The following is a 15,977-nucleotide window of genomic DNA, read 5'->3' as shown; positions in this document are numbered from 1 at the left end:
CCAGTGGGCAGTTCCTCACCTGGGGTCTGGAAGTTGAGGGCTACGAGCTGACTGCCACAGATCCACATGGGCAGGGGGTCATAATTGGAGGAGTCTAGCCGCTGGCCCTTGGGGTAGATGCGTGAGAGCTGCAGCCGGTTGTACTGGAGGAACTTCTTGCCTTTGGCCTTGTTCACATATTTCTCAGCCTTGGTTTCCGGAAAGGATGACATGTCCCGGTAGCAGGCACGTTCTGTGCCAATCTCTGGGCCAAACAGGGAGAATGCTTACAGAGCCCACCCACCCAGGCAGCTCCCCCAACCTCAACATAAGGAACGAAATGCTTCTCTTCCGCCTGCCAGGAGGCAGGGGGCGGGCACCCAAACCCACCCCGCCAAGGCCTCAGCCCTTACTGTCTTCATCGAAGGGAACCGGCCTGCAGTAGACAACCAGCTCGGAGAGCTCCAGGGCGATCTTCTTCCTGCGCTCCATCATCTTCCCCTCCGTGAGCTGGTGACACACACCGAGCCTGTAGCCCCAGGCTGGAGCCCCACCCACACTGCAGGTGCTCTCCAGGCCCTTCCCTGTCCCCTACATCTCCCAGACCCCACTGGCCTCTGTCCTCAAGTCCCACCCCAGAATCATCCTTCTTCTTCCTTGCCCTGAAGGCCACACTTGCCTCTAAGACTCTCAGAGGGTGGGATCCTCACCACCACCCATGCCTTAGCCACAGCTCAGGGCCCTGGGCTTGGCTACGCTCTCCAGTGATGCTTTGTGATCACTGGGTGTCCAGCCTCCCTCTTGTGACCTTGGTGGGGACGCAGGCCTCTGGCTCAGTCTTTGGTGTGCTCCGCCCACCTCCCAGGCCTAAGAACCTTACCACCTCCCCTCCCCCAACCCCAGTGCAGCCACCTATCCACCACAGCCACTCACAAGCTCGCCCCATCCTGTCCTCATGCCCCCAGAGGCCATCTCTCTTCCATCAGGGTCTCCTACACCCACACTCTTACTCCCTCCTCTTTCAGCCCAGTCCCCAGAGTCCATCTCCTAACCAGCAGGTCTGCCAGTATAATCCTCAGCACCTTCCATTTTGTATGGCTCCTGGGTGCCTGTTCTCCAGAAGAGCCACAGACCTGTAGCCCTCTACCCCCACCAACAGCCAGAGGAAACGGCCATCACATAGAATTCCCTCACCTCTTAGAGTGCTTTCCTCTCTCCATTCCCCAGGTTCAGTGGAAGAGTCCTCCCTCCACCCTCCTCCCAGCTGGCCCTGGAGGAGGCGCACTGTCCGTGCCATTCCACACTCCCCGACACCCGCAGCCATGGTTCCTGGTAGTGGCACCAGGACTCTTAACTGCTGCCAAAACCAACGGGCACTTTCATGTTCTTACTGTGCCTGTCAGTACCTCCACTGCCCCTCGACACATCTGACCCCATCCACCCCCTCAGCCACTTCTAGCTTCTCTGGCCCACCTTCCTGGCTCCTCCTCCTGCTATCCACACCTCAACATTAAAGCCCTCTTCCCACTCCATACCACTCATCCCTCCTGAGCCTCCAGGTACCTGGTTCCTGCCTCCAGCCCAGGACTTCTCTGGCCCTGCGTTTATCCTGGTGCGTGTTAGACCCACAGGGGTGTCCTATGGCTATCTCAAACCCAGCCCTGAAGGAGCCACAGGACTGGCAATGTGTGTTTTCTGCGGATCCCAGCCTAGAGGTGGGCCTGGTGCCGCAGGCCTCGCCCCCAACAGGCTCACATGCTGCCAGCATGCGCCCCTGCGCCCCCACAGACGCCTCTCACCCTGGCGTCTGCCGTCTGGGCCACTTCTCGGATCTTCTTCACCCAGTCCTGCAGCTCTTCCTGTGAATCAGCAGCGACATCCAAGGACCAGTGTGCCACTGAAGCCATGCTGATGGAGAAGACGAAGAGCCGGTTGTTCTTGCCCTCAGGACGGATAGCTGGGAGAGCGAGAGAAGAGAGCTGGGAAGGTGTTTCTGTGTCCCCCACACCACAGCCCAGGTGCTGGCTCAGAGTCCCCTCACCACCCATCCTCCTCCCCACACATCTTGAGGGAAGCAAGGCTGCTGGGCTAGGCCCATTTTCCAGCTGAGGACACCACAGCTCAAAGAGAAGTCGCTGCCAGAAAAGGCGGGCCAGGGCTGTCTTGCCTGGGTCATGTGCCCTGCCCCACCCCATCTCCATGCCCAGCACACCCTGTGACCCCAGCTCTGAAGACTGCAGAGGTTAGCTAGCCCTCTGCATTACCCCCACAGTGCCCAGCACAGGGTGAGTGTGTAGGGCTCAAAGCCAGAGGTGAAGAGAGGAGTCTAGGGTGTCAAGTGGGAATCCAGGCACAGGGAATCCAGACTGCGAGAGCAGCCTCTGTGATGGGCAGGCATTGGCTTCTTCCCTCAGAACACCTAGAGAGCCACCAAGGAGAGCCTGACCATGAGGAACAGTGGGCTGGAAAATCAGATGGGGGCTCACCAATCTGACAGGCTGGCACATCCAAGACCCCACGGAGCAAATCCCCCAGGGGGCTGTTCTCATCCAAGTGCTGTGGAGAACAAAGTCCATGGGGCCATCAGCATGTCTGCTGTGTATGTACGTGTGAGGGAGGGCTATGTGCAGGCAACACACACGTCTTACAAGCGGACACACGACGACATGAACGCACGGACCCCATAGCGGGGTGTGACTGGACTGTGCACGAGAAGAGTCTGGGGACGGGGACCCTGTTCCAGCAACATGGCTCTGTTCTCACCTCCCTCTCAGGCTCCAGGGCTGCAGGGCTGACCATCTCTTCTACGTAGTTTGACGGGAACCAGAGCTGCTTTTTCCCCCCGTAGTCCCCCCGCCACCTGTGGAAGCCACATGGTGCTGACCCCAGTAGCCGTCCAGATTCCCAAGGGGTGGGAAACCCATCGTCAAGGCCCCACACCTACACCAGGCTGCAGCCAGCAGTGCTGACGCACATGCAGGGTGGACTACAACCATACGGTGGCAGAGGTGCACAGAGCCTGCCCCCCACGCACCGCAGGCCCTGGCTCCAAGGACCCGGCTTACCAGCCACCTTCTTGCTTCTCCACATTCTGGATGATGGCGCTCTTCGTGAATGTCAGCTCGTCATCCCTCTGAGCCTTGTAGTCAAAGAGGGCTTTGACGGCACACTGCAGGGGAGGGAAGCATTGGTCAGGGCAGGCGGTCCCTCCTTGCCACTCTCCTGACCTGGGGCGGCCCACCTTGCTATGATCCTTAATAATGGCCCTACAGGTGGCTCCAGGTCAGATGTGACTGAGGACAGGCCCAGGGCTTCTATCACAGAGACTCCATGGGGTCCAGACGAAACCCTGCAAGCCCCCCAGCCTGGGCCCTGGGGAGAACTTTGAATCTGCCCCCAGGAGTCAGGGCTGCAGGTACCCTTAGCGCCTCTCCTGGGACCTGAAAGCCTATAGGCATGGATGGGACACTATCATTCCTCATCTGGAATGTGGGAGAAAATAACCTTTTTCCCAGGTTCCCTGGCCACTGAGGGAAGGGAATGAGGAATAGGGCACAGCTTCTTTACCCCTTAGAGAAAAAAGCAAAAAGGTCTCTGGCAGACCTTCAGGAGGTGAGGGACTGAGAAGCAAAGAACAAAGTTTTCTGGCCAGTGTGGCCTGCCCCTGCCCTGCTGCCCTGTTGCCACCCATGGAGGAAGCGGGAGTTACCCTGGGGAACAACCTGGAAGGGTCACTGCGGACCCCCCAGGGACAAGTTCAGGGAGGGGGTCGGCCCCAGGGGAGCTGTGGTCGTACAGAAACCACATCTCTCACAACCTCTCAGGCCTCGGAAAACCACAAGCACCACTTCTCCACAACGACCACAGATGGGCCCCTGAGCAGAGAAATGCAAGCCCTAAGCATTCCTGGGTCCAAAGGCCTGAGGCTGTACCTTAAAAGTCGGCATAGGATTTGCCTCCACATAGAAGCCAGGGTTGCGTCCCTCATACAGGGCTCCATAGTCAGGCTCCTAGAAACAAGACCAAATGTGAGATGTTCACACCCAAAGAGGACAATGGCTGCCGCCTTGCCTGTGCCCCTTCAATCAGCATAACAGTCACCATGTGTCCCGCCTCACTAGGCCAGGTCCACCAGCATCTCGGACCTCAGTGGGCACGGCCTGCCTGGCCCTCTCCCCCTCCACGTTCTTACCCTTGAAACCCACCTTGTGATTCTGAAACCTCTCTGTTCCTGAAGGCCCAAACTGCTGCTGAGCTGTTTGCAGTGGAGTCTTGCAGGGGCCCCGCACTCAATGTTCTAGCTCAGTGGCTCATCTACTCCTCCCTGTGCACCCCGGTCCCACACACCAATCCACCAGCCGGGCCCCAGTATGTGTAGTTCTATCCCTGGACACCCATGCCTGCCAATGGCAAGTCTCAAGTGGACCTCCCCTCCTAGACGCCTTCCTTCTGTCCTTTGGTTCCAGCCCTGAGCCCTCCCCGCCCCCAAGATCATCTGTGCAGCCTTCCATCTCACTTGTCTTAACCCGGTGCCTCTCCCCTCTACAGCCACACTTTTTGTAGCCAGCTCTCCCCTGCGCTAGTGACAGTCAAGTTTACACCCAGCTGGGTAAGCCTCTGGCCTTGGGACTACCGTTCCCTGTGTGAGCTCCAGGACTTCCTTACCACACACCCAGCTTGCGGGGGCTTAGATGCCCACCTCTAATCTCTTCACCTAATGCATACCCATTCTTAGAGACATGTCCTCTTAGATGACATTCCCTCCAGGACACTGTCCTGGCACCTACACCATGGCCCCCAGCCCGGCAGAGTGACCTACCCTGGAGCTCCTCCAACTCCCTGGCTTCTGTGTCCCACACAGCCAGACTGTCCCATGACTACCCCCAGCAACTAGCCCAGGGCTGCACTGCCTGCCATGCCCCCTCAACCACTGGGCTCTCACAGCTGTGCCTATCTTCTCCAGCGCTTCCTCATTGATGGGATAGCGCAGCTTCATTTTGCGGTATAGCGGGTGCTTCTCATAGTAGCTGATGAGGTCCACGAGGCTGTCAAACTCAGAGTTGCCCAGCATCACAGTCTGGCCCTCCTGCTGGACGCGGCAATGTTTGATCTTGCCCTCGGCCCTTAACAGAACAGTCACACAGGGTCAGGGCATCCCAGACCAAGGCGTAGCCCCGCACCACCCAGAGCACCCCAAGGCCACACCCCTCACCGGAAAGAGATGGCATAGGAGTTGGGCTCATTCCGTTTCCTCACCAGGAAGGCCCCATCCCGGGGAACACGCATCAGCATGTGCTCGGCCTGAGCTCTGGTCAGGCTGGCGTGGTACCACCTGAGGACAGGCCCGAGTCAAGCCCAGGCCATCACTGCTCAGGTCCCCACCCAGCCCCCAGCCCCTCCCTCACTCTTTGCTCTCGTGGGCATTGGTCTGTGGGACCGGCTCTGAAAGGCGCATCTCAAATTCGTTGCAGCGCAGGGGCACTTGCTGGTAGTGCGTGATGAGGTCATAGAGCGAATCAAAGACCAGGTTGTCTGTCAAGAAGAACTTGGGGGCCCCAGCATCCTGCCGGGAATGGATCCGACAGTGCTGGACTTTCCCGTTCCTCCTATGGGAAGATGGGGAGGCAGTGGGAGGCAGTGAGAAGCAGGCTTGGCCTGGAACATGGCGCTCCAGCCCCAGGGAGATGCCCAAGGGGCTTGGGTGCCAGGCAGCCCTGCGGGAGGGCTTCAGATCACCCAGAAAACTGTATGTGCGTGTGCATGCATGTTAGTAGATCACGTTCCATTTGAAAGCCTGCAACAGGAACCAACTACAGACTGTGGTAAGTGGGTTACCAGAAAGAGAGGGTATAGTCGCCCACGAAGGTCTCGCTCTCCCGCACGAGGAAGGAGCCATCAGGGGCCCCGGTCTCAATGCAATACTCGGTGAGCAGGCGCTCGGCGATGTGCCGTCCATCCCGTCCTGCTCCAAGCTTCCCGTGGAACCACTTCTCACTGGAGTGCAGCTCTGTGCTGCCACTGGCCTGTGAGGGGAGGGCAACAGCAAAGACACTCAGTGACTCTGACCCCAGCCCAACCCCCAGCCCTGGGCTGGCCCCTCACCTCCTTGGGTTCCTCCTCATCCTCATTGCCCTGGTCACTGCTGGTCTCCTCAGAGTAGTAGATCTTGCTGCTGGTCAGAACGAAGTAGTGGGGGTACCACTCCTGGGAGAGACCGAAGTGGGGCCCATGAATGGAGGCCTCCTCCCACCGTGCCCCTCCAGCCTCAGCCAGGCCTGGCCCTCACATGGTTCACCGGGTCCTCCAGGTAGAGGATGCCATTCTTGATGGAGTTGCTGATATCGTTCTCGGAGTACATCACTGACGTAGGCACCTCTTCGTAGGCACTGCCCTCTGCCAGCTTCTTGTGCTATGGGGGCAGGCCAGGACATGACAGTGCCAGCCCAGTCCCAGAGTCTCCCCACCTCCTCACCAAGGCTGAGCCTGCCAGTTAGAGCCATGGCCTGGGCGAGGTGCTGGCAAGTGCTGGGCCTCCCACTGTTACCTTGATGAGGATCTTCCTCTTGAGCTGGTTGGGTGAGGGGAGCCCGTCAGCGGCGATGTCCACAGGCTTGGTGAGGAGTGTGTCCCCAAGCACCTTCTTGAAGTACTGCGCCATGTTTCTCTGCTGGGCGATGCTGCAGTGGTCCTCGATGGACAGGATGACCGGATACCTGCAGGGCAGTGGACCAGTGCAATGACAAACACCTTACAATTTCAAGGGGTCAATGCTCAGTCCAAATGGCCCCTCAGGAAAGGTGTTAGGAATCAAGATCCTGGAGGCCCTGTCTCTAGGGAAGCTGCCCAGAGAGGATGCTGGCCCTGGCCGCTGGATGGAAGTATTTTCTGAGGAGGGTAGGACTTCAGTTTGCTCCACAGACTAGAGAAGAACCCATAAAGGGGGCAGGCTGAGGATGTAGGAAACAGGGTGGGGCTTAGAAAGAAGGGCTCCAGAAAGCAGCAAGAAAGGAAGGGAGGCCAAGAAGGACAAAGATAAAAAGGGGAGTGGGGACAGGGCATTAGAGGGGACCCTCTCTCCCAGGAGAGAGCTGGAGCCAAACTGCCCCCTGCCCCTCCCCTCAACTCACTCTGAAGCCACGAAGGCATGCTCCTTGATGGTATGTAGAACATCTGAGAACTTGATCTTGGTGGTAAGGGTGTGCCCATGGTAAATGACTGGCATCCCATCTGGGCCATCCCAGCAGTCCACTGGGGAGGAACATGACCACAGTCAAGAGGGCAGGCCTCCTAACCTACCTACTCCCCCAGCCCCGGCCACCACGCACACTCAATGCAGCGACAGCCCATCCGCAGGCAGCGAGCATAGGCTTCCAGAGAGGACTCGCTGGAGAACTGGTCCCCAGTCAGGTACCTGGACAGGGAAGGAGAGGTAAGGGTGGTTGGGTGAGTGCCTCCTTCCCAGGGGTGGGCCGGGTGAGGCCGAGTGAGCCACTCACGTGTTGTGGGAGGAGGAGATCCAGTAGTGGGACAGAGGGTTGTTCATGGTGTCCGGGCACACTGCATCCAGCTGTGAATTCCACACGCTGTTCTCTTTGGAGAACAAGAAGGTGACAAACTGTCCAGGAAGAGGAAAGAAAGGAAAGACAGAGTGAACAAGCCCCTTACCAGCCCACTGGCATGGGCCACGGTGGGAAGGAGATGATGCTCATCAGTGTCTATCATGGTAGGCAAAGTGGACAGTAGGGAGGAACAAGGTGGAAGCCCTAAGGAGAATCTGGCTTCTGAGACCCAGGTGGGGTTCTGGTGAGTGCACCCCTACTCTGAGGGAAAGGTGAAAGTAGGGTTCACCTCGTCCAGGAAGAAGTAAGGCTCTTCAATTTCTCGTAAAGGATCTCGAAGGAAGCTGAGCATGAACTCCTGCACCTGAAGCCGATCAACAGCCCACAGCTCCTGGTGGGGATGGGTTGGGGAGGGGTACGTGAAAGGCTGTCAGTGATGAGCCCAGCCCCCCTTATCCAGGTACCATGGCCCTGTCTGACCAACCATACCCCCTGGTACTCGAGGAGGAACTGCTGAAACTCAGGAAGGGACACACGACAGAGCTCCGGGCGCTCCCCTGCCCTGTGGAAAAGAAGGGAAGTACCTGGCAGCCAGGTGGCTAGCACAGCCCACAGATGACGAGGGGCCCCATGGAAGGCAGAGTCCAGCTCCCACCCAGCAGAGTTGTCCCAAAGGGTCCAGCATGACTCATCCCCTCCCAATGCCTCCCACCTGGACCAGGCATCACCAAGGGAGAGATGGAGGAGGCCCGGGGGAGAACCCTGCCGCCCCGCTTCAAAGCAAACCTCAGGGCACTGGCTTCCAAGAAGGGGAGGTCCATCTGCAGGAGACAGAAGCTGGTCAGAGCCAGAGCCCCTGGGAGGCCACATGGGGGAAGGGCTTTCAAGAAGAAAGGCCAGGGCAACAGACAGGGGGAGGCCTCCAGAGGAGAACAGCTGGAGAGATGACACCCAAACGCCCTCAAGCAGGGCAGCGGGGCTGATGTGGGTGGGGCAGGGGCTGGGGCAGGAGGTTGGGGGCAAGGGCCAAGGGAGGGCAGGTGGCTCATGCACCGTCTTCTGGGCGCTGTACATGAGGCTGCGGTACAGCTGAGCAAACTGCCCGTAGGTGATGTCACTGCTGCGCTGCTCCAGGTCCTACATGGATAGGGCAGGACTCTGGTCAGGCCCACAGCCAGGAGCTCCCAGGCCGCCCCTACTGCCTGCAGATAGCACAGGGGTCCTCACCGTCAGACGCTCTCGGAGGAAGCGCATGTTGGGAACCCGGTAGTTGACCTGGGACAGCATGTTCTTCAAGTCCTTGGCTGATATACTGAGGAAACAGGGACATCCCCTGGGGCCTGGCCCAACATCTCAGGACCTCTGACTTGTGGGCTGAGCCCACCTGGGGCTGGATAGGTAAATACTCCCCTGGCACCTGGAGTCCTGAGGCTGAGGCTAAACCAGAACCCTTTGGGCGATCAAGGGAAATCCCCCCTCCTTTCTCTGGGGCTCAGTCTCCTCATCTGAGCAAAGAAAAAGGTCATGATTCTGGCAAGAAAGGAGTGAACAGGCTCAGTGGGGTGGGTCAGGGGAGCCAATCTTTAGGTCTCAGCACTCAAGCCTGTTACCCTCTAGCCCCTGCAACAATCCTAGGGGCTTATGGCTCACCCAGGACACAGGAGACAGCCTCCCCTGCTGAGCCTCCAGGCCCCGCACAGCTCACTCATACATTCCTGACAAGCGACCCTGAAAATGCTGGGAATTTGTGCCTCAGCACCTGGCATTGGGGAATGGGGGTAGCAGAGGGGTATTTCCTGCTGGTGACTAGACACTCTCCTGGGGTCTGACAAGGAAGTGTCCCTGCCCTCCAGAGTGCCCTGCCCAGGATGTGGGACCATGGGATACTGCTGGGCCTGGCAAAAGGATGGAACAGATGGGGGAAAGGGAGGCCTTCTCTCCTAGAGGGTGCCTCCCACTGTCGTGCCCAAGAGCCTTGCAGGCAGTATCAAAACTCTCCTCCAGAACTCAGTACTACACTGTATGCTCCTGGCTGCTACTGGCAACTGTGGTTCAGCAAGTGCTTGCTCTGTGCAGGCACCCAGGAGGGAGGCTGTCAGGTTCTTCCTTTGCAGGTTAGGAAACTTGCTGCATCACCAAATGCTTCCTATGTGGACTCTATGCCATCAGCATTTCAAGCAAGCTATTATCTGTTCCACCAAAACACCTGTCTTGACTCTGCTGACAATCTCTCCAACTACCACTCCCTTCTCTGCTCTCTTTCACAGCAGCACCTTGAGGGAGCCATCCATGTTCCCTTTCCTTCCCTGAACTGCCTTCCCCTCTCCTCAAGGTTACCAACAACCTCTGCGCTGTCAAGTCCAAGGGGTACCTGTCTTCAACACACTTGACAATGCCTGGCACAACTGACCACTCCCGCCCTCCTGGAACTTCCAAACTCTATCTTCCAGGCTTTTCTCTTACCTCACAAGCTGCTACTTCCTTTGGCTAGCTCCTCTTTACCTGCCTGATCCCCAATGTCCAAGTGACCTAGGATCAGCTACTGTCCCTCTTTTTTTTTCTTGCTACCAGTATGGGGTGATCCCCAACCTCATGGCCTATATATAAGGATCATCTCTACGCTCCCAAGGGAACATCTCCTGCCCCAACTTCTCCCTTAAACACACACTACCCACCAGCCAAGGCAACGTGTCTACCTGGATGTCTAAGGGCATCATAAAACCTAACACGGCTCAAATGTATCCCACCCCTAAACTCCCCCAGATGTGCTATTCCCATGGCCTTGCCCATCTTCGTCAATGGAGCTCCACCTTTCCAGATGCTCCAGCCAAAAAGTTTACTGTTACCCTGGGACTGCTCTCTTTCTCTTGCACACCAAAATCAATGTTAAGAAATTCTATTGGACTCTTACCTTCAAAATACGGTACAGACCAAATCTGACCACTGGCTATCACCCTCCACCCTGACCCAAACCCTCTCATCTTCCACCCAAAATGCTGAAGCAGCTGCCTGCCCGAGCTCACCAGCTCTGCCAAGCCCTGGACTCCCCAGCAACAGTTGGCAGTCCTGTGCAACCAAAGTCCAGTCACGGGACACTTCCTTTCAAAACCCTCCGTGGTTTTCCAGCTCTTTCACGGCAAGTCAGAAGCCCTCACCATGAACTGATCTTTGTCCCCTATCTCTTCTTGGCCCCTCTGGCTGTCACACAGTAGCCTCAAAGCTGTGAGCTTCCAGGCACTCTCTCCCACACTAAAGCCAGGCTAACCCTCTCTGCAGGACACCCAGAGCCACTCTGCATTTCCTGTCTCTCTCCTTGGCCTCCCTCACTAATGTGTGCTAAGGCCATCACAGGGGCCTTTCTGCAGGAAGTTATCTGTGCCAGAATCACTTGCCTACCCCCACCAGCCCTACTAGAGGTAGGCCCCCTAGGTCCTCTGGTTCTCCAGGCAGCTGCTCAGGGCACAGCTACTGTTCTGGCTGCCCCAACCCACCAGCTGGGTTAGAGCCACAGCCCCAAACCTACCGATCCTCACGATTCCGATCCACTGAGTAGAACTGCTTCCGCAGCCACCTGGTGGGAGAGGAGCCTGAGGTGAGAACTGATTCTCCAGCTGGACTAGGTCTGGGGAGGTCAGTAGGCAGTGCCTGGGCACAAAGACCTGTGTCCTTGCCTCTGCTTCCTAGAACCTAATGCCCCTAACCCTAACCATGTCAGAAGCAGTTCTTACCTCTCAATCTGCAGAGGTGTGGCTGCCTGCAATGTATCCTCCATCAGCCAAGTTAAACCCTTGATCCACATGTTCACTTCATCCTCAGATGTAGCTGTGATCAAGGGGTAAAGAACAGAGCTGAGGACACACGCTTCCTGCTGAGCCAGGAGCCGTAGAGCCAGTAAAGCCTCCTCCAGCACCTTGACTCCTACCTTGCAGGCTCAGAGTCTTCAGGCGGAATTCCATCCCATACAGGATGACGAAGCAGTGTGACTGGTCTGGTCGGAAAGCAGGGTCCTCTTGGTAGCGATCAAAATCCCGTGAGGTCTTCCCTGGGCGGATCTCCTTGATTTCTCGAATGTCAACTTAGGAAGGTAGAGAAGAAGCCAAGGTCAGGCTGGGGTCTCTGAGTCAATGCTGAAATGAGGGCAGCCTGGTTTCTTCACTCATTCCCAGGCTCTCCCTTAGGGAAGGACCACAAAGGGAGACACTTCATCAAGGAGCAGAGCCAAGAGTACTCACCATCCCATTGGTGATAAAAGAGAGCTAGGCTGAGTCTGAGGACAGACCTCTGCTAGAAGTTGAGCTGTCTGGGGAGAGCAGGGACCCCCATCCTGTGTACCTTCCCTTGCTGAGAATGGAGGCAGATCTCTCTGACCTGAATAAAGGCTAGACTCGAGAAAGAGAACTGGGGAGGGCATAAAGCTGTTCTGTGAGGACTACTTCCTGACACAAAGTACACAAACCAAATTGTAAAGTCCAAAGGTAGGGCAAATCAGATCCAAAGATGTCTCAGGATCCATGGGAGGAATGAGGGATCAGGCCCAGAGAACTGATACCCCCCTGAAATGGCCCACCACCCCAAAAATTATTGAGCAAGTCTCAGCAAGAGGCCTGGTCCCCCAAGGCAGTGGCTATCCAAAGGTAAGTTTCCTGATCCTGGCTGTCAAAGGGCCTGCATGTGCTCCTCTGCCCTCACACAGCACAGATCGGGAAAGCACACAGGGCTGAATGGCAGAAAACCTGCCATGTCCACTAACAAGGGAAATGATGCTAAGTGACTTGCTTAACTTCTCCTAGTCTCAGTTTTACCATATATAAAGTCAACTGAATTTTTCTAGAAGGCAGGGTGGTAGAAAAAATATGCATGGACTCTGGGACCAGACTGCCTGGACTAGAATCCCAGGTCTACCTACCATTAGCTGTGTGATAACACAGTGATAACTGCTCTGATCCCGCACCTTCATCTGTTAACACAGGTAACAAATAACGGTGAGGGTGCTGGTAAGATCAACAAAGTGTCCAGCCCGGTATGTGGCACATAGGAGCTCAGTGCAGGTTTCCTGCTCCCTCCCTCCCTCCCTGCTAGGTATCACCCACAGGATCCCCCAGTGCTGGCTGAGATCCTGGACAGGGGGAAGATTTTCCAAGCCAGATAGAGAGACAAGACAGATTTAGGGAGAAGCTGTTCAAACAGAATAAACCTGGCTGAGCCACCAGAGAGGACTCTTCCTGAGTACTCCCTTGGCACCAGAGCCCCTTCTAATGCTCTCAAACAAGACTGGCCCGGAAGATCTGGAGCCAGGAGCAGTGCCAGCACATTGCCTGGCTAGCGTCCACTGCAGAGCCCTCCCAGCCCAAACTGTGTATGACCCTGGCTAGAATGTCCCAAAGGGCCCAAATCTCCAAGCTCTCTTCCTACTCCTTCTAGCCACAGCTGTGCTCCAACTAGCCCACCTCAGAGGCACTGTGTCTAGCTCCAACCCCAGCTCCCCACCACAACATTACTGGTTCTCACTGGACCCTGCTCTCCTTGCTCCCTTGCCTTCATCAACCCCTCAGGCCTGGTCTTCCCACTGAAAGCCCTACCTTCCCTGCCAGCAGCCCTGCCCCTGCCCAGTCCTCTTCACCAATGAGCCACTCTTCTTAAGTTTCCTGAATCTTTGTCACACTGTTCTGACCCTCTTGTGATTGCTTACTAAGGAGAATACGTTTCTTCTAAGGCCTTCAAAGCCTTCCTGGTGAGGATCAGTGATTTTCATTCCCAGTTCTTCCCTCTCATCTTCTCTCCTCCATCTAAACTAAGTTGGACCAAGGGCAAGAACAGCCAGTGCTTTGTGTCCCCCACTTCATCCTGGTCCCAAGGGTGGACTGTCTACCTCTCAGGCTCCATTCTCTACCACCGAAGACCCAACTCAGAAGCACCCTCCTGCAGTAATCATGCCCTTGACTCCTCATGACACCACATGTGTGAACATTCCTCATCTCTCCCAGGCCAGGCAGGGCCCATGCATTACTGGCTGAAGGGCTGAATAAGCAAATGAAAAAAGTAGGCACACAGGTAAGAAGAGGGGCCACAAAATGGGAGTCAAGTTTTAAAAATAAGTCATACTCAGGTAGAAACAGGGAGTGTGGGGGGAACTGAGTCACAAAAACGCAGCCCGAGAAGATAGTTTCCAAGGATGGAAGGAGGAGCCGAACAGGGGAAATGCCCAGATCAGAAACTGCAGAATAACCACAAACCCTGCCCTTTGAAACAGAAACCAGTATGCTTTTCCGGTGCAGAGCTGCTGTCATCCCCTCCCACACCTCTCACACAGGCACACAACCTCACAAACACAAATGCATCTAGGCCGGGGTCTGAGTGCTCCACAGCCTGGGCCCCTCCTCTCAATTCCCTGCCCATCATTAGAAGTAACCCATGACATGGCTACTGCTTGGCAGGTAGCTAGAGGGTCAGTTCAAAGCCTGAGGTTAGGACACATGTAGCTGCACAGGCATGCATGCACACTTGCGCGCGCGCGCGCACACACACACACACACACACACACACACACACATACTGCCAGCAGGTCCCAGGAGAACCTCTGGCCTGCCCTGTGCTCCTGGGCACATTCCTATGACACCAGGCTGGAGGCAGATCAGGATCCTGCTCAAGACAGGAACCAAACAGGTACAGAGCATGTCCAGGCCAGGAGTCCAAGCTTCCCAAGGTCCTGCTTGGCCATACCTGGTCCCTTGTACCCCAACCCCCATAATGAAGTGCCAGCCTGGTCCTAATGCCGTCGAAGCGCATCAAACCAATGGCAAGCTGAAAGGATGTGACATCAGGGTGAGATGCTCTACTACGCTTTTAAAAGCCATTTCCTGTGCCACCTCCCAACCCCACTTTCCATCTTATTGCCTCCCAGACAAACACAGAAGGGTCACCTTTCCTGAGAGAGCCAGGGCTGGTCCCCCAGGGACTGCCATCAGGGGAGACACTCACTAGGACAGGCATGGCCTCTGCCCTAGTTGGGAATAGGTTGGGGGTGGGGGGTGGGAAGCCAAGTTACCCTAGCTATCTCAATCAGAACTGCAGTGAGACAGAGACCCTCCCAGGACCTGGGAGCTTTAGGAGGAGAGAACTGCTTAGAAGAACAGGAGAGTAGCACCCTGTTCCCAGAGACCTGTGACCCAGCACTCGTTCCCCACTCAGAACCATGGGAAAACAACGTTCAAGGAACACTGGGGAAAAGAAAAGCCAGGGTACTGAGAGGTCCTTGCTAGGCTGGAGACAGGGGAACTCTTTGAGGGACAAGGGCAGATTCCCACAACCAGGGAGCCAGGCTAGCCTCCTGTGTAGCAGAAGAGAGTGTAGGGCTTGACCAGTGTCAAAGGGCCATCTTCAAGCTCACCCCAATCTGAGAGGGCCTAGGATTCCATCAGCACCATCTGGCCAGCTCAGCCCATCCAGAGGCATGGTGTGTTCATTCCTCCAAGGACTGGGTCCCTGAGGCCCATGCTTCAGGAATAGCATGAGTATCACCATACCAAGCATGGCCATGGTAGACACAAGACTTAATCACCCACACAATCTCATAAAGATACAGAGACCAGTCCTCCTCAAGAGGCTTTGGGGTAATGAGGGATGACTCATGCTGGGCCAGGAATGGCATCCCAGGCCAGCTCTGAGAGCTGAGGACTTTCTGATGGCCAGGCTGCCTGGTGTTCTGGGCAGAAGCTTGAGGGTCCTGGTGACAACCTGCCTCCTCTTGCTCCTTCAGGAAGCCTGCTCTAACTGTCCCCTTTCTGAAGGCTGCTCACACCTAGCAGAGGAGAACCATGCAGGTCTTCAATCCTAGCTGTGCAGACCTAAACAAGCCTTCACTCGTTTGGTCTCCATTTCCCCAACAGCAAACTTGGAATTCCTCTTGCCTCAGAGGGTTGCAGTAAGGGCCCTGCAGGAATCAATGATCCCAGTGATGTCTGAAGGAGTGTGACCCCTGTGCATCTAGTGCATCAACATGAAGCCTAGACAAGCCAGCAGCAGGGGGATAATTGCAGCCACATGCCAGGGCTTTGCTGGAGGTGCACCTGAACCCAGGAGAGGTTGCCTCAGCCCAAGGGAAGGAATCCAAGCAACGATTTCCCTAGCTCAAAGGGGGTCTTGCAGGGATGGGGCACCATGAAGGGGTGAGGCTCCAGAAGCCAGAGTTCAGATCAGTGCATGCAGACATGCTCTAAGCCAGAGGCCACGTCCTGAGCCTGCAGCACCCAGTCAGCTGTAGCCACAGCACCCTACCACCTCACCTATGATGGGGTATTAGAACGGGAGACTAACAGATTTGAAATCACAAAGATTGGGGTGGCTCAGCGGTTTGGCGTCTGTCTTTGGCCCAGGGCGTGATCCTGGAGTCCCAGGATCGGGTCCCGCGTTGGGCTCCCCGCATGGATCCTGCTTCTGCCT

The 15,977-nt window shown here is 56.3% G+C and overlaps 1 protein-coding gene across 4 annotated transcripts in view; it reads right to left on the bottom strand.

The window, feature by feature from the left end:
• Positions 1-15,977, bottom strand: part of PLCG1 (phospholipase C gamma 1) — a 36,269-nt gene that overhangs the window by 3,716 nt on the left and 16,576 nt on the right. For all 4 annotated transcript variants that reach the window (XM_077873169.1, XM_077873168.1, XM_077873170.1 and 1 more), the window contains exons 2-26: positions 11,461-11,613; positions 11,267-11,360; positions 11,062-11,109; positions 8,766-8,850; positions 8,592-8,675; positions 8,325-8,359; positions 8,028-8,100; positions 7,828-7,929; positions 7,476-7,594; positions 7,305-7,390; positions 7,107-7,227; positions 6,524-6,692; positions 6,266-6,388; positions 6,082-6,183; positions 5,815-6,002; positions 5,385-5,585; positions 5,192-5,311; positions 4,922-5,102; positions 3,912-3,989; positions 3,045-3,148; positions 2,743-2,839; positions 2,466-2,535; positions 1,779-1,936; positions 393-489; positions 20-244 (exon numbers count right to left, since the gene is read on the bottom strand). In XM_077873169.1, the coding sequence (XP_077729295.1) occupies positions 20-244; positions 393-489; positions 1,779-1,936; positions 2,466-2,535; positions 2,743-2,839; positions 3,045-3,148; positions 3,912-3,989; positions 4,922-5,102; positions 5,192-5,311; positions 5,385-5,585; positions 5,815-6,002; positions 6,082-6,183; positions 6,266-6,388; positions 6,524-6,692; positions 7,107-7,227; positions 7,305-7,390; positions 7,476-7,594; positions 7,828-7,929; positions 8,028-8,100; positions 8,325-8,359; positions 8,592-8,675; positions 8,766-8,850; positions 11,062-11,109; positions 11,267-11,360; positions 11,461-11,613 (2,913 nt within the window). The remainder of the gene's footprint in view (positions 1-19; positions 245-392; positions 490-1,778; positions 1,937-2,465; positions 2,536-2,742; positions 2,840-3,044; positions 3,149-3,911; positions 3,990-4,921; positions 5,103-5,191; positions 5,312-5,384; positions 5,586-5,814; positions 6,003-6,081; positions 6,184-6,265; positions 6,389-6,523; positions 6,693-7,106; positions 7,228-7,304; positions 7,391-7,475; positions 7,595-7,827; positions 7,930-8,027; positions 8,101-8,324; positions 8,360-8,591; positions 8,676-8,765; positions 8,851-11,061; positions 11,110-11,266; positions 11,361-11,460; positions 11,614-15,977) is intronic.

This window comes from Canis aureus, chromosome 26, assembly GCF_053574225.1.
Source record: "Canis aureus isolate CA01 chromosome 26, VMU_Caureus_v.1.0, whole genome shotgun sequence".
Lineage (NCBI taxonomy): Eukaryota > Metazoa > Chordata > Mammalia > Carnivora > Canidae > Canis > Canis aureus.
This window is presented reverse-complemented; position numbering and strand designations above follow the sequence as displayed.